This window comes from Lampetra fluviatilis, chromosome 18 (genome assembly GCF_964198595.1).
Source record: "Lampetra fluviatilis chromosome 18, kcLamFluv1.1, whole genome shotgun sequence".
Lineage (NCBI taxonomy): Eukaryota > Metazoa > Chordata > Hyperoartia > Petromyzontiformes > Petromyzontidae > Lampetra > Lampetra fluviatilis.
This window is the reverse complement of record NC_136292.1, coordinates 11449636-11467427: the sequence shown is the minus strand read 5'-3', so window position 1 is coordinate 11467427 and position 17792 is coordinate 11449636. Positions and strand designations below refer to the sequence as shown.

At 46.3% G+C, this 17792-nt stretch overlaps 1 protein-coding gene across 2 annotated transcripts in view; it reads right to left on the bottom strand.

Annotated features, from left to right (window-relative positions):
* Positions 1–460: 460 nt before the first annotated feature.
* LOC144937039 (uncharacterized) overlaps positions 461–17792 on the bottom strand; it is a 31594-nt gene continuing 14262 nt past the window's right edge. For both annotated transcript variants that reach the window (XM_078864276.1, XM_078864277.1), the window contains 12 exons: positions 17596–17731; positions 16332–16520; positions 13945–13979; positions 13045–13135; positions 11983–12156; positions 11401–11462; positions 9987–10113; positions 9248–9381; positions 9057–9110; positions 5173–5289; positions 3346–3468; positions 461–2660 (listed from right to left, as the gene is read on the bottom strand). In XM_078864276.1, the coding sequence (XP_078720402.1) occupies positions 2346–2660; positions 3346–3468; positions 5173–5289; positions 9057–9110; positions 9248–9381; positions 9987–10113; positions 11401–11462; positions 11983–12156; positions 13045–13135; positions 13945–13979; positions 16332–16520; positions 17596–17731 (1557 nt within the window). In that variant the 3' untranslated portion in view covers positions 461–2345. The remainder of the gene's footprint in view (positions 2661–3345; positions 3469–5172; positions 5290–9056; positions 9111–9247; positions 9382–9986; positions 10114–11400; positions 11463–11982; positions 12157–13044; positions 13136–13944; positions 13980–16331; positions 16521–17595; positions 17732–17792) is intronic.

Genomic DNA, 17792 nt, shown 5'->3' with positions numbered 1-17792 from the left:
CTAGCATATAGTCATGAATTTGTTTGCATGTGGGAAGAAACCAGAGTAACTGGAGAAACCCCACTCATCCGAGGGTATAATACTGAAAGACTCTCGCCGCCCACCAATTAGCGTCGTACAATTCAATGCGTTTTTATCTGGGAAAGTCTCATCGAGGACTGTATCCAGTCTCTTTTCAATGAGAGACTGCGGTGAAATGTCTGGCCGATTTCAAGGCGTGTTTTGCAACCCCGCAAGACATTTTCTCTGCAGAGATGTGGATAGAACGCTCAAATCACGTTGGAACAAATTCATTTTGATCAAATATGAATGCCTGTCAAGTGTCAGTCTCTTTAGAAAAGTGTGCATTGTACTAAGACAGCGAATGGTTTACCACACATGCAAATGAATGTTCAGTTTGAGGTGTTTTATTGTTACACGTAACATGCAAGACCTTTTACACTCCTTTTGAGAACAGCACTTTATTACACAATGTACTGTCTTAAACACACTACATTTATGCAAAAATACAGTGGAATGCATACATTGATATACAATTAGGAAGAAACATTGATAAGGATTATTCCTGAGATAAATTAATTCACTGAGGTCGGATGTTAACTCACCCGTGATTATCTTTCAATAATAATAACGTACTTATTTCCCAGGCGAGGCCACACTGATTAAGCAGAAACCGCCCAAACGTTTTGGGAACCATTCTTGCTCCGTACCAACGTGAGGTTTCCTGATATTGCAATGCTGCTCTTATCCAGCGGCAGGAGCTATTCAGTGCACAGGCGGTGCAACTGCACTCGGGCCCCAAGGGGGCCAAAGGCTCCCCACACAGTAAACATGGAACCTTGGGCCAACGGGTCCACCACATGCCAACGTTGACTCTACGTTGGCATATTTACCGGGCAGGCACCTGGGCCACAATGATATGGGACATTTCAATATTTGGAGCCAAGGGGCCCCGTTGCCACCACACTACGCCACTGCTTATAACCACATTCACCTGTGACCAAGGTGAGGTGAGCACGACGAACGGGGCCAAAGGTGCCCCACGCAGGAGGGAATGTGGTCACACAAGGCAGCTGTGTAGTGTCACTCATGAGTGCATGTACACACACTGTGCACACACATGTCATACATCTAGAATATGGCAATCACGCAGCATGTAACATACTGCATCATGAGCAACACAGTGCATCAGACCTATGAGTTGAGGGTGAGAGAGCCCCAAATCATTTGGGCGGGGTGAATGCCATATGCTGTGCCCCTTCAATAACATCTCCATAGAGCCACTTGGCTACTTGACAAGGAACAACATGGATGCTTGCCCCCTAAACTTAAAACAATCTATTTTTAAATCCTTTATATTAAGTTAACTTGCTTGCTTGCGCGCTTACGACCGTGCAAATCTTTCGGTCGTTTTTTAACCCACTTCCCGTGATCCAATCGAGCTGACATTTTGCACACAGACTCGTTGTACGTGACAATTAATTTTCGTGAAATTTTTTTTCCATAACTTTACACTTTTTAGGATTTTTTTTTTTATATTTAATTACCAATTGCTTAATGGTGGCAGGCAATCATCTGACCCATAGGTGGCAGCCATCTCAAGCCAGAGGACGAGAGGACTCTAGCCGCCACGCATATAAAGGATTTATAGTGAAAAACTTTGTTTTTACGGGTTAATTTTTTACCAGGATATGCCCACTGGGCTATATAGATCTTTTTCAGAGACCTGGCCACAAATGATATCCCAATTAAGTGGCTTATGTGGAAACTTATAGCAGCCAAATACTGAATGCAGATTTCTAAATGTAGAGGTAAAAACCAGACAACCCAAAGAAAAAATATGTGTGTCAGGGTTGGCTTGAACCCACGACCTTCTGCATTCCGGGCGAGGCAGTTAACATCTCACCACCGCGGCACCCCCAGTAACAGTTTCAATGCACCTGTGTAGACTACTTCATCTTGCCTGACCACAGAAGAACAACCATGTACATGTGGCATCATAATAATACCGGCATCTCTCATGCAGGACTTTAGCTGTGTGCTATATTGAAATCAAAAGTAATCACACTCATTTTGATCTCCTCCGTGGATAAATGTGACAGACAACTCGTACAGATGTAAATTCGCTCATACCCGAGGAGAGCTGGGTTTGTGTGTAAATACAGCGCTATGGACGATGACAATTCTTATTTGAACCCGTTCAACGGAGTTTTTCAACGTACAATAATTTCCCTTCATTTGTACAATCAAAAAGCTCCTTATGTAAAGCAGTCGCACCTCTAGATTACCCATTTACAGGTCATTCGATCTCACTACACAGCAAATTCGACCACACCGCGCTTGAGTCAGCCATTTGACTGCAAGTCAATCAGATCGTCGTCGGTTTCGTCATCACCAACAGCCTCCTGGCTCTGTCCTGGATCCGTCTGCTCCGAGTCATGGGGACTCAGCTGTTTCACTTTGACCTCCGCGCCATTCCCTTTGTCCCCGTCTCCGTTCTCGCCGTCGCTGCCCGCGTCCCCGTCGTCCGCACAGGGCGCGCTGGTGTGCCCAGCGCTGAGCTGGCGCAGCACGAGGCGGCGGTACACACCGCCCTGGTGCGCCAACAGTGCATCGTGGGTACCACGCTCCACGATCCGGCCCTGTTCTACCACGACCACCTGCACACGAGAATGTGATGGGGGGCGGTACATCCCAGGTTTAAAGCAGATGCACCCGAGAAACCAGCAGGTCTTACTCCTTACGAGGAAGTGTACATGCAAAAGGTGATTTAAAGACGGCAGAAGACTCGATTGTAACCATCATGCCTTGCATGTCACGTGACGTCTCCATGCTGTGTGTATAATGCCCATGGCCTGTGTCAAACAACCCAATCAAACGAGTCAAACCTGTGGCCATATTGCTTTAAACAGCAGCAGTGCGTGAGTGCATCAATCCTGGAAGCAGACTGTTGCGTGCACCCACGCTCATGAATTGTGAAAAGATGGATACATTTTTAAGGGCTATAAGTCAGCAACTGGATGACACCGAATTTATCCTTGTTAGAAATAAAGTATAGCCATAATTGCCTACCATTCATTCATTTATTCCTTCGTCACAAATGTAACGTGCACAATACAAACCTTATAGGGACATTCAGAGGCGCGCGGATAAGTTAACAGAGGAAAGTCTTAAGATTCTGAGAAAAGGCCAACACCGACGCCAATGCATGCAGCGATAGGGGGAGGAGGGCGTGAGCTCCGGGCAAGTGGAGCTGCGACAGAAAAGCGGCATTCACCTTGTCTGTGATTCAGAGGTGGGGGGATGGGGGGGGGGCTTTGCATGGTGGAGATGTGGAAGCGTCACCTGTGAAGCGCTGCGCACGGTAGAGAGGCGGTGGGCGATGACGAGCACCGTCCGGTCCTGCATCGCTCGGTCGATCGCCTGCTGCACCAAGTGCTCGCTCTCCGCGTCCAGGGCACTCGTCGCCTGCGATCGACACACGGCCGACGGACGAGGGAACGAAGCCACAGGTGAGAGGCTGTGTAAAAGGACAGTGCGGGGTAGAGGACCACACTAGGGAGGCAGTGCCGTAGACACGACAATGCTGCGAAAATGCAGAGCAAGGAAAAACAGTACAGTGGAGATGGAAGGGCAATTAAATTAGTGTAGGTAAAAGAAGTACAAAAATTCTAGATTTGAAGCTTTCGTGACTGCAAGGATTCATATTCTTAGGTTTTTTCGGTAAAGTCACGTAGGTAAAAAAATTGAAATTAAAATTAATAATAGTATAATAAAATAAAAAAATCACGACGTTTCGGAGGCAACACAAGCTTCCGTCTTCAGATGGAACCGTCACAGCCAAACATAAGATCCAAGTCCGATTCAGTACAGTGCATAAAATCCGTGATCTGATTCCATCTGTGAAGGATGTCGTTCCTGACTTACAGTATCCTGGAGTCTACAAACTGAGTTGCAGGTGTGGTGATTGCTACATTGGAGAAACGAAAGTCATGTTTCTGATCGTGTCCGCGAGCACAAGTCAGATCTGAAACACGGCAGAACTGATTCTTCGGCCGTTGCCGATCATTGCTACAACTCTGTGGGCTCTCATGAAATTGTCTTTTCCGAGACCAAGGTGCTCTGCAAACCTCCTGGCTACCATCAAAGGTTTGTACACGAAGCCATACAAATATACAAACACAGACATAATTTCAACCGTGAATATGGTTACAAACTGAGTAATCATTGGAAAAATGTGATTAACCATGCAAAAAAGATTTAACTACACTTATTTGGACCATCTTATTTGACAGACAACTATTACAGGTTACTGATAGACAGCCAGTTTTGTTTTACCAGGTTTAGTTTTTTTCTTTTTTCACACTTTTGTTATGTAGGCTAGGCGTTAGTCACAAACCGCACCTCTCCATAACAAAGGCTCAGTCTTTTGTTATGCAGTCTATTCTTAGTCTTAAGCCTCACCTTACCATATTAATAAAAAGTGTGCCTTTCCGGGCCCTTCCCCCCTCAACCATTATATATACGGAGTGGTACCTTGTAATCTCTCATTTACTTGATACAGCTGTCGTGGCTGTGACGGTTCCACCTGAAGACGGAAGCTTGTGTTGCCTCCGAAACGTCGTGATTTTTTATTTTTATTTTATTTTACTTTCATTCATTTTAATTTCTATTTTTTACCTACGTGACTTTACCGAAGTACAAAAAGGCAGCAGGAGTGAAAGGGGTACAAGAAAATAGGACAAAGCATACAACGGTGCACAAATCTGTGCTATGCAGAAGGGTGATTGTCTGAAACGTCACCGCTGATATATTTTATATTAAAAGCCCGCACAGTGTTATTGATGAGTTTGTCGAGTGTTCTCGTTTATTGTTCTTGTGCATCACTGCCATCGCAGCTGAAACAAATAATTTGTTGATTTTTTTTGTACGACCAAATTAGCTTGAAACTGATCTATTTAGATCTGAGATGTTAGAGGGGATAAACCAAGTAAGTTACTTGGATGGCAGTCTGCCTGGGAATACCAGGTGTTTGCATGGGCTGATAGGTATTTGAAAATTGGCCAGAAAACATTAACTGCTTATCCCTAGTGTACACAAAGAAGTGTTCACTAACAGCACCTGTCCCCAGAGTAAATGTGACTTGATCTATTGCCTTCAGCTCCAACGAACCTCATCGAGTAGCAGCAGAACTGGGTTCATGATGAGCGCCCGAGCGATGGCGATCCTCTGCTTCTGACCCCCAGAGAGTCGCACTCCGCGTTCTCCCACCCTCGTTTCATAACCCTCCTGATGGGAAAGACATCGTTATAGCCTCCACGGTCGCCACACGGTCTCCGCAGTCGCCACATAGAATCGCGGTAAAACTATCTGTGGGATGGTGTTCTCTCTGCCTATCTGTCTGTCTCCAGCTCTGCATTTATGTTTCTTAAAAATGTTCCGTCTCACTTTTTCTGGGTCTCTTTCTGTGTCTCTTTGTTTATCTTTTTCTCTCTTTCCTGTCTTCAAATTATTGGTAATCCTGATACATAATTAGCTTCTGTTACAGCTTACAACTATGTAATTATTTTAGCAATAGTAGTAAATATTATGAAAATTGTTGGTCTCGCGTTAAGGAAGAGGGAATCACAGCGGCCGTTCCGGCACCATGGCGAGCGGCGATATAAGCAACGCCTTTTATTGGTCACTAGCGGGAAGTACCCGGCGTTGCCCAGGAGAGAAATATATTTCAAAACTTCTCTTAAAAACATAACATATACATACACAAGTACTAAGCTATTGTGAAAGCCCGGCGTTCCGTTTGTCCATTTGTCCATCAACAAAATTATAAGAGGCTTGAAGAAGTCCTGAATCCAAAAGTAATAGAAAGTGGCGGGTAAATAGTTGATCTAAAAGGTTTCCTAAAATTTACCCCCCCATAGGCATATATACCGACACACCCTACATACAATAGAGTGAGTAGTATCTGGCTCTACAGTAGTATCTATTGACTGTATAGTAGTATCTATTGACCCTACAGTAGTATCTACCGACTCTATAGTAGTAACCACCGACTTTAGTAGTATACACTGACTATAGTAGTAACTACTAAGTCTACAGTAGTATCTACTGACTAGTAGTATCTACTGACCGTAGTAGTACCTACGGACTGTATAGTAGTGTCTACTGACTAGCAGTATTTACTGACCGTAGTGGTATCTCCTGACTGTAGTAGTATCTACTGACTCTAGTAGTATCTGCCGACTATAGTAGTAAATACTGACTCTACAGTCGTATCTACTCAATATAGTACTATCTACTGAATCTATAGTCGTATCTATTGACTCTATAGTAGTATCCACTGACTATAGCAGTAACTACTAACTCTGTAGTAGTATCTGCTTACGCTATAGCAGTATCTACTTACTCTACAGTAGCCTCTACCGACTCTGCCGTAGTATCTACCGACTCTACAGTAGTATCTACCGACTCTACAGCAGTATCTACCGACTCTATAGTCGTAACTACTGACTCTATAGTAGTATCTAGTGACTCTACAGTAGTTTCTACTGACTGCAGTAGTATTCTTGGTTCTTTTGGTAAAGTCACGTAGAAGGGAAATAATAAAATAATAAAAATAAAACAAAATTTAATTCTCACAACGTTTCGGCCATAACGCAAGCAGCCGTCCTCAGGTCAAGACACAGAGCTGTCGGAAAGACAGCATCTGAATGAACACTGCTAAGCTTGGCAGCGTATTTTAAGCTGGGTGGGAGGAGGAGAGCACCTTGACAAAGGAGTTTACATATCAACAGAGGAATTTAGCATGTTGATGACAAATGCAGATATGGGGTTAGTCACTACTTGTGGAATGTGTAGGCGGTGGGGAGTCTCAAAGTCATATTATGCTAGTGTATTATGTAGGATTAGCAGTAATAAAGGAAGGGACATTTTAATAATAAAGAACTGCAGCAGCCAAACCACCACGTCTCAAGCTAGTGCATTATGTGGAAAACAAAAAAGGAGTTTCTAAAGAACTACAAAACACCCTACTACGATACAATAAACCGATGTGAAAAAAAATATATAAACTACATATATATAATCAATGTATACCCAGTATACCCAGTTACTTAATGTTAATAGCTCAGCTTATTGGAGAGTATATTGAGTACATTGATTTACAATCCGAGTACGACGTTTCGCCAGTAATTACAACTAGCTTCATCAAATGTTGTGGCTTGGCTCTCCAACACACCGGTGTGCTGTACTTGTGACGAATTGGCATGTTCTGTTTACATGACAACCCTTACTAGTTGGATGTGTCGGGTGGTGGCGGGTTTTAACAACATTTATATATGTACGCAATCTAACCCAAAAACCTCTATTATGGATGATATTGGTCGCGAAAGCCTACGTGTTAAACAGTACGAACGTCACAGAATGTAGTGGTGAGCCCTTGTCCCGTGCAGAGCCCCTGGTCTCGCCTAGATTGCCCAGCCGGCCAAGGTGGCACCTTGGCAGGCTGGGGCTGGGCTGCTACCCCCCCTCCACCCACGATCCCCCCGCCCACACTGCAGTAACATCTGCCGACTCTATAGTAGTCACTGCACACATTGGGGTGGGGGGGGACATCACACTGTGAAGAATTTACCTCAGCGTTTTGTGTATTTTTATATAATTTTTAACGCGAATGATAATTTTTCCCCAACTCCATGCGCAAATGCGTGCTTTGGCGCGCGCTAAGCGGCATAAGGAAATAAATAAATCATAACAAATTGCACTAAATTGTTAATTTTACTACTTTAAAGTTGACGGATGCGAAAATGGAATAGCGCTGACTCACCACGGGCTTATCGCGTGGTACCCGGTTATTTCTTTTTTAACGTAAACCCCACGGTTCGCGAGCCAAATCCTTCGCAAGTTTCATCCACAGACAGACAGAGAGACAGACAGAGGGATAGACAGACAAAAAATTACGTTTATAGGTAAGATAGGCACCCCAATAACAGCCGCTCTGATTGGCAAGAGGTTTCCCCTCATAGCTGGGTGCGGCCATTCGTGATTTAAAATAGGGGGGCGGACAGTATGAGTATTAATTACAAAAGAACGTAAAAAAACACGAAGAGGCGCAGGATTGGTGGGACCTGGACCTTTTTCAACGGTTTTACTTAACTTGACTCCTATGTTTGTCGTGGTCAAATCTTATAATCAAAATTTAGTCTACTTCCTGTTGTCCAATGAATTCCAAATTTTGCACACGTACTCAGATCCGGTGACAATGCATGCCTGTAAATTAATCAATTAATTGGCTCTTAAAGCAATTAACATTTTGTATGGACGGCTTATTAGTTAAATATTTATTTGGGTAGGTCAAAAACGCCGTGGTTCCTAAACTCTGGAATCGCCTCGCCCAAGAAGCAGGCGCCACGTGTCTCTTGTAATCATGATGTCGTCCACTTCCCGTTGTCCAATCAAGTTAATTACTTTTTAGTGCACTTTATAATAAAACCGTTGTTTTTAAAAAACTTTTTTTAAGGAGTTTTTTTAATGAAAACTTAAATTAATCACGCGAGACCAGTCTGTGTAGAAAATGTCAGCTCTTTGGGCTTCGTAGATCCGAAGATATTAAGCGTTCAAGATTTGAAAGAATATAAACATGCACCAGGATAAGTTAAACGAAGTGTGTAAAAACATAGACCTCTGTCGATTCACCTCTAAAACCCCATCTCACCCAGTCCCAGCAAAGAGCGCAGCCATCACAGCCTTCCAAATTTTCTGGTGGACGCGCTGACTACTACTGGCTGACTTCAGTGCACGGGCCCCAGAGCAGTTGCACTGCCTGCGTACTCGACAGTTACTCCACTATGCAGAGTCCTTGTACGCCTTCAAACTTAGCTTGAAATGCGTTACAAATGCTGCTGGGAGATAGCCCGATCCCATGGTGGAATCTAAATGTAATTTCATTTAGTTTGCAAATGAAACAGACCCTTGCCGTTTTTCATTATTCATTAACCACAATCACCATACGCAGGACAAGGTAAATTTTGTGTGACTCTGTGTTTGTTGATTGTTACCTCGAAGGATGAGATGAAGTCGTGCGCATTCGCTTGTTTTGCAGCCTCCACCACCTGTCTCGCACAGTTGAGCAGATGGACGAAATATGCCGAATACACAACATTCACGGTCACAAATTCTGGGCATCAATATTTTTATTATCTGTTTGTATTTGCCCGCAGGCATGCGGAATGAATGGTAAATGTCTCGCCTCCTCAAAAGTGGCCTCGCGACCGTAGGAGATATTCTTGTGGATCGTGGTCGCGAAGAGCACGGGCTCCTGGCTCACGACGGCCATGGTCTGGCGGAACCACTGGGGGTCCAGCTCCCGCAAGTCTGTCCCTCCTGCACTCGCACGAGTTTCCACAGCTCAGCGGGTACCGTGGCGGCCAGAGGAAGCAATGCAGCTCACCACTATACGTAGCCATTATCACAAGGCAGAGTTCCTCCCTGTTAAACCCTTTCACGTACGTCATCGGAAGTAAAAGGCCATGTGGGATGGCGTGTGGCACAGTCTGTCACCAACTAGCTATCGTTGAGTGCGGTCATGTCGCTACAATTCTCTGTGGTGAGTACAATGTCTTTAAAAACGGCGGCGCTATGCCTCTCGAAATAAAATTAACGCTAACCGCTTGCGCATTCCAAGATTCAGACGTCTAGGGAAAGGGTTACGGATTAAGAGGTGGTAGTGTAGTTCAGGGATTCTAGGTGCCGAGTCAGCACCGCTGTGATCCTATGATGGTATTTGGATTCCAGCCACTGAGTGGGGTGCTTAGACCACCGAGCCACCCAGCCTTGCGTATAAGGATATCTGCTTCTGTTGAAGAATACGAGCCGAATTGTATGGCAGCGACATTTAGGCAAAAGTGAGGTCACTGGGGTCACAACAAACACCCCAGCTTCATGCACACGGACAAAAGCACCGATGTGAGACAAGGAGCGGTGGTTACCGAAAATGATGGATCCGGCGCTGGGGTCGTAGAAGCGCTGCAGCAGCGCCACGATCGTGGACTTTCCGCCTCCCGATGGCCCCACGAGTGCCACGACGGTGCCCGGCTCCACCGAGAACGACACGCCCTGGAGCGCGCGGAGAGACGATCGCTCGCTCGGCCATCACAACCATGCCGCACTCGCTCGTTCACTACAGCCACGCCACGCTCGTTCACTACAGCCATTCGCTTATCGTCAGTCTGTCACCTATTTTCTCTGCTACTGCTACTATCATTGGCGAAGCCAGTGGGGAAGTGGGGGGTGGCACGTGCCCCCCCAATAATCCGATCGATATCCCAAGTTTCGATCGGATCATTGGGTTTTATTAGTAATAAATCGGCATTTTGCGACCCCCACTGCCACTGTGCAGCATATTATTACGTGCCAGGGACTCTATGAGATGATAGGACAATAGTCTGAGTCCATAATTGGCAATAAGTAACGGCAAAGCAGTTATAAGTGACTCAGAATTGTGCGCAGTTGCGTATACAGTACACGACTTCCCTGAAGGCAATCACCTTCAGCGAGCGCGATGCCGATCACACACGGTTGAATTCGACCCTCGGTCAATGGCTGCGCCATCGCCGCACACGCTTCGAATAAAAATCAAGGGACAAGTCCTTACTTACTAACAACTATAATTTTTCATTGATGGAGGGGTTACCCCCCCCCCTCTACCTGAAAATCCTGGCTCCGCCATTGGCTACTATCATTATCCACAGCCACCTGATCATCATCGGTCTGTCACCACCTTGGTTCTCTGCTACTGCCGCTATCATTTCCACAACCACTCGCTCATTATTGGTCTCTCATCTCTGCCACTATCATTTTGACAACCACTCATTCATCGTCAGTCTGTCACCTACTAGTTTATCTGCCACTGCTTGTGATGCCACATTATTGGTCTGTCACCTCCTAGGTTCTTTGCTACCGCTACTATTATTACCATGACCACTCGCTTATCATCGATCTGTTGGCTTAGAAAAAATATGATATGGTGGTGGACAAGAAATTGTGATGGAAGAGGTGGACAAGCATAGACAGAACCCCCAGTGTACATATAAACCTACACACTAAATAAAAGGAGAGGGTTTTTTGCTGGTCAATAACAGATAAAACAAAGTTCAAGTAGTGCCTTGGTCAAATGAAAATGAGGAAGCACTCATCTCCCGTTTACAGCTCTGAGTCAGTGGTGGAAATTCCACATTCCTTTGTCAGGAATTCGTATCTATGGGAAGACCACTGCTGGCCCCGAAAAAAAAAGGGCTGAGTCGATCCCTGAATAGGAATTGAACTCGCACACTTTAGCTACTGTCCCACCCATCCAAGACAAGAACAGATCAAGGGGTCAACACAAGGGACGGCAGCACCAACCTGCAGAACCGGCGTGTCAGGGCGGGACGGGTAGCAGAAGTGAATGTCGTTGAACGAGACTCCTGCAAATGCAGATACGGTCGACCGTTACAATGTCCACATTCACAAAGTCACAGTGAGCGATGGAGTGGACCCCTGAGCCAGTGGCAAAAATTCTACATTCCTATGGTAGGGGCCAGATCATCTCTGAGATAACTACTGTTCATTTTCATGAAATGCAGTATTCATTTTATTTGCCCTTAGGGGTTGGCTGAGATTATAACCTTCCAAATACAAGCAAAGCACTTGCCAATACACTGCAAATGCCCCTATTAATGCTGCAAATTCCAGTATTCAGGTTACCATGTGTTGCTATGGGGACTTTTTCAAAATTTGAACACTGAGGTTCGTAAGCCACGTAATGTCTTTGGGTGGCGGTCTCATCTACACACTCAAAGTTTCCCGTGAAGCATCGCGTCTGGCAAGGGCTGCCAATGCATTCCGCCGTTCGGCCTACCGTCTCTCCGCAGTCACACTGTGTAATGTATTCTGTGATCTTCCACTTGTGCGAACAGAAATCTCTACCGTGCCTGTGACACTCACTGCCATCCATGCGCACGCTGGGCGGTGCTCGTCCGCCCGCGTTGGGGATGCGAGGCTGCCGATCGAGTAGCTCAAAGACGCGCTGGGACGCGCCGACCGCCTGCATGAAGTCCCCGTAGAGCGACGCGAGCAACGCGAAGCCCATGGCCACGTTCAGGGTGTAGAGCATGAACGCTGGCCACGTCAAACGCGTGCAACAGGGGAGGCAGATGGAAAGAAGGAGAGATGACACCGTACGTCACAAGGAAAGCTTCCAAATGTCCCTGATTGGCCAGGACAATGACGCTTTAACAAAGGCTGCAGCACCACCACCCCCGACTCGGTGTCTCAAAGGATTTGCAAAAATCGGGAGTTAGTCTCGGTATTACATTTTCTGGCCTCTTGAGGTTTATACGCATAGGTGGGGCCAATGAGCAGGTGGCGGGGCTAGTTCTTAAGTGGGCGTGCCTAAATAAAGAGTCGGCAAAGCTTAAACAGGGAGGGGGCTGTCCGCTACCCATGTGTTCAGGTTGAGCCTCAGAAATTGGTAGCCTACATTACACTACAATTTGCCATCTGGGTGAGACTGCAGTCGTTGAGCTGGCTTATGTTCAGTGTCCCCCCCCAGAGCCGGCCCTAGACCTTTGGGGGCCCTAAGCAAAATTTGGTTGGAGGCCCCTTTGATGTATGATTTTTTTCACCCACTAGCTAGCAGTGACTCTAGGGGGCGCTCTGCTGGCCACGGGGCCCTTTGCAATTGCAAGGGTCGCTTAGTGGCTGGGCCGGCTCTGGTCCCCCCCCACACTGCCAAATCTGCCCGACCCGTATTTTTATTTGTGGAATTTTGTACAAATTTTGTCCGTATGTGCCGTTGGTGATTATATGACAACTCGCAATAGGAAATTTGAACTTGCGAACCTTCCAGCTGCGAGGCGAGCGCCCTAAACGACAACGCCACGTGGCTTATATCACACACAGCCCCGATACTTTATTGAACAACACAGTGCACTTTGCATTTGTACTGCATAGGGATATAGAGAAGCCTCTATGCAGGATGATGACGATAGGGAACGAAGTACCCACCGGTGAGAGTGCCGACCGAGATGCCCGTTTGCCCGTGCAGGTTTTCATAGACCAGCTTCCCTCCGTACCACAGCACCAACACGACCGCCCCCTGCGTGGGAAACAAGAGAGGGTGGACGGAGCACGAAAGTCAAGCGTGAATGAACGCATCCAGTGGACAGCTGCCGGTCACGCAGCAGCGCGTACTGCTGCTGCGTTGGTAAAGGTGCACAAGCACATTTAACAAGCACAATTAACATATTTTTGTCAATAATGCCGTGGCCTGTAAGAAAAAATATACAATCGGTGAGGTTTTAGGCAGTGGCCCTTCTCCTGAAGGGGGAAAGTGCTGTTAGCGAGCACCTATAAAGGCTGGAAAGACACACGAGGAGATAGAAGGCCAACACCACGCCCAGCCACTTTTGTCTCCATATTGGCGATCTTTACACATCGCACAAGGTACCCATTTGAGGCTGAGTCGACCTAGCAGAGGCCCAGGACCGGTTCAGATAATCGTGATGCTTGTTGGAATCCTAATGCTGAACTGCCGATCTTATTCGCAAAAGACCCTCCCCTTACGCTGTGGGGTATGGGCTTCCCTGACCATACTTTACCATGCTGGTTTGTGATGGTTGGTGAAGAGGGAAGTCCAAATGACTGGTTTAGATATGACTTTAGATATGACTGCTGAGTTGACCTAGCAGAGGACCGGGACCAGTTAAACATGTCCGCAACTGATGTTGGCCGTAAGTGGGAATTGAACTCGTAGCACAGCGCACTAACCACTGTACCACCACTCCGCACACCTTTGTAGCACATCATCTTCTAAATGTATCTGCTGTAGCACATCAAATATATGTATTTTAAGGCAGTATTGATGAATGTCTCGAGTTTAATGACGCGACAAATGGCTCGTCTTACCTGTGCCACTGTTCCAACAAGCCCGCTGAATGCACCTGTGACAACAAACGCACGCAACTTTCATCATCCTCTGCGAACCAGGCTCCAGAGTAACATCCAGGATTGCGCCCGTTAAAATCCTTAGCCATTTGACATTAGATATATTTTTTTCTCCCAGTTTTCTCAGGGCCCCGCAGTGTAAACTACAATCTCCAATGATAAGCCACTAGGTATCTCTTTCCTCTTTCTCTCTCTGATCAGCCGACTATACATTACTGTTGTAAGGTAGCATCATGAATGTGATGATTATTGTGATTAATTATGTACAGTCAAAAGTCAACCGACATTCACACAACAGTTCAGTCACAACTTGTTTGCTAATATAACATTTTCTTCCCGTGCGATTGTTCTCGGCTTGCTCGAGGTGGCATCCTTCAACCCTAGTCCACCTACAGCAATTGTAACCGAAGCAAGGGTTTGTCAACCTCACTCGGTGAAGCAAACCTGACTCTGCTGATGAGACAGCGTATGCCGAAACCCGGTCCAGAGTTTGCTTGTTTTGAATCAATGCTGCCGAAATTATGAACTCCCAGAAGGCCGTAACAGCTGATGGGTTATGCTAGAAATGCTTTTAGTATTTGACATGGAGAGGCAGACATCCGACAGAGATAAATCTTCTGCTTATTTATTTTGTTTGATCACTCTCAGGGAATTACTGCACTAATAAACAACAATGTAAATGACCAGATCGTGCAAATAAGAGCTAGTCAAACGCCAGATGGTGATCAATCATCCATTAGTTAAGGGGGAGTAACATAATGCCAACATTGTGAAGACACTCCAACACATATTGTGACGAAGTAACTTCACAACAAACATTTTAGATTTAGAGAATATAGATGTGAGCCAAATAACCATAATGGTGACGCATAATGACTACGTGCATTATATTGCTTTTTCCTTTCAACAGTCAGCTCCTAACAGCCTCGAACAACTCAAGGTAGGAATACTGGCGACATCACAAAGGCCTGATAATAATAATTGAAACTTATAATGCCCCGCAAAGTATTCGCTCACTCTCGAAGACAGAGATTGACTCAAAGAGTCGCAAGGCAGGAACCGTAGAGAAGCAGGAAGGCAGCAGCCATGCAGTGAGCCGGCGCCAACAATCTGCAGCCCTCTATATCTTAAGATGTTTTTAACCAACTAATGAGTGATAAAGGATAACCAAGCAATCTGGTAAAGATAGGGAACCAGCAATGACTTATGGTAGGGGATAAAACAAATCAGACAAAACAAATGAAAACAAATTGAAGATGATAAATTTCAGACGATGATCAGGGGTATTGGATGGGAGATTGTTGAGCACAAAAGTAAGTTTGAGTTATGTAGGGGAGACATTGTTTAAATAATGGAATTGAGTGAATCCTTTGGGCAGAGCTCTAAAGAATCCTTTGTGGAAACCTGGCAAACTCTGTGTGAGGGAGAGACAGGGGCCTTGGGTCTGGGTGTGTGTAGAGGGAGAGACAGGGGGGGCCTTGGGTCTGGGTGTGTGTAGAGGTGGCTGCTGTGAGGTGGTGCTGCAGAGTGGTGTGAGAGCGCTGTAATGATGACACGCATGGGCAGAGACTGCGATTAAACTTTTCAACATCACAGAGCTGTGCTCCAGGGTGAGTGGTGGTATAGCGGTCCCCGCACTGTGATCAATTCCATCAACACACACTACAAGCGTGGTGAAGTTATGGTGAAACGGGTAAGATAATCGACATGGCATGGGGAGCTCTTCTTCCATCAGTGGATTGACAAAGGGCTGCATTCACGAAAAATTGCTCCACTGCTTGGGACAACTTTCGATTTAAAGCTTTCGTGACTGCAGGGATTCATCTTCTTGGTTCTTTCGGTAAAGTCACGTAGCAGGGAAATAATAAAATAATAAAAATAAAACATAATAAAATACAATTCTCATGACGTTTCGGCCACAACGCAAGCTGCCACAAGTAGTGACTAATCCCATATCTGCATTTTCAATAAATATGCTAAATTTCTGTTGATATGCAAATTCTTTTGTTAAGGCTCCCTCCTCCTCTAACCCAGCTTAAATATACGCTGCCAAGCATGGTGGTGTTCATTCGGACGCTGTCTTTCCGACAGCCCTGTTCTTCACCTGAGGACGGCTGCTTGCGTTGTGGCCGAAACGTTGTGAGAATTGTATTTTATTATGTTTTATTTGTATTATTTTATTATTTCCCTTCTATGTGACTTTACCGAAAGAACCAAGAAGATGCTTGGGACAATGTCGCTATGTGGGCTTTGCCGTGGTCTGAAATCCCCAGAGGGAGAGAGACAGACGCGTGGCTATGTGCGGTGCTTGTGATTGGGCTGTGGCGATGGCAGTGGCGGCCACGCACCCTCCGCCAACGCGATCTTGTGTCCGATGTTGAAGCTGCGCTGCACATCGCTGTCGTATTGCGCACTCATGCGTCCCTCCCCGCAGAACGCACGCACCGTGCGCACGCTGGACACCGCCTCCTCCGCCGTGCTGCCTGCCGATGCCAGCTCATCTTGAAAGTTCTTGCGCAGCCGCTTCACAAAGTTCCCTGCAGTGCGTACGTACATCCATGTGTCCGTGTGTGCGTGCATGCATGCATGCGAGCAGGCGTGGGGAGGGCGGTAGCGTAGTGGTTAGCAAAGATGCGCTATGAACCCGGCGACCCGAGTTCGATTCTTGCTCACGACCAATAACCAGGGGTAAATGTTTTGAATCGGTCCTGGGCTTCCCCTAGCTCGACTCAGCCATAAATGAGTAGCTGATGCGGTGTGTAAACATCAGTATTGGGGAGACAAAGGCGGCCGGGTGTGGTTCTGGCCATCCACAGGACTTGCACCAACAGTCTGTTAAAGGCTCTGCGGGGAGTCACAAGCAGGGTGACTCATGATGCATCATTTTATCGATTAACATTTTTCACAAATCCTTTCCCACAATGTTATCCTGATTGTTCTATGGGCATTGTCAAAAGAAGAAGAATCTATTCAGATCTCCCACAGAGCAATGCAACACAGTGTGTTAAAAAAACGGTCCACTGAAGCGGACTTCACAGAGCTATCTCTGAGATCCTTTCAAATGACCTCTCGTCCATACAATTGGGGCCAGCATTGTCCCATTTGTCCTACCAAAAAAAAAGTTATGTTTGATAGTCCAGCTGATATCTTTCATCCTCATAACAGGAATTTAGCCCAATGAAGTGCATAAACCAAACTCGATGTGACGGTTTATATGTGCTGTCATTGGTGACCTGGCTGAGACCATCAACTCACCGCATGTGAAAACCTTCTTGAATCACAAACACTCCACCACTGACGGAGCCAAACAAATTCAAATCCTTGGCTATGTCCTGCGGAAACCTGAATACTGCCCGGAAACAATGATAATTCAAGGCTTAGTCCCAAGAAGGTTAGGCCGAGGCCGAACGAGAACAACTTGGATTGTTTACACGGGTGCTTGGACAGGTCTTGGTGTGTGACAACCACGCAAGAACTACCAATGACGGAGCCCTCTGGATCGTAGGGTAGTCCACCAACCCTCGGCTCGGGGAAGGCTGAAAACGAATGCATGTCGAGTGGTGGAGGGCGTCACGCATAAATTTGGCGAAATAATTGCGTGGCTGAACTTACCGTACTGCACGGCTCCGATGGCAACGAAGGGCACGGATGCGATGAGGACCCCGCAGAGCGCGGGGCTCAGCACAAACATCACGACGAGTGAGCCCAGGATCTGCACCGCGTACCGCACCAGCATGGAGATGTTCACCTGCAGGGACACACCGAGTCCATCACGGCAGGAATAACGGTGACACACCGAGCCCATCACG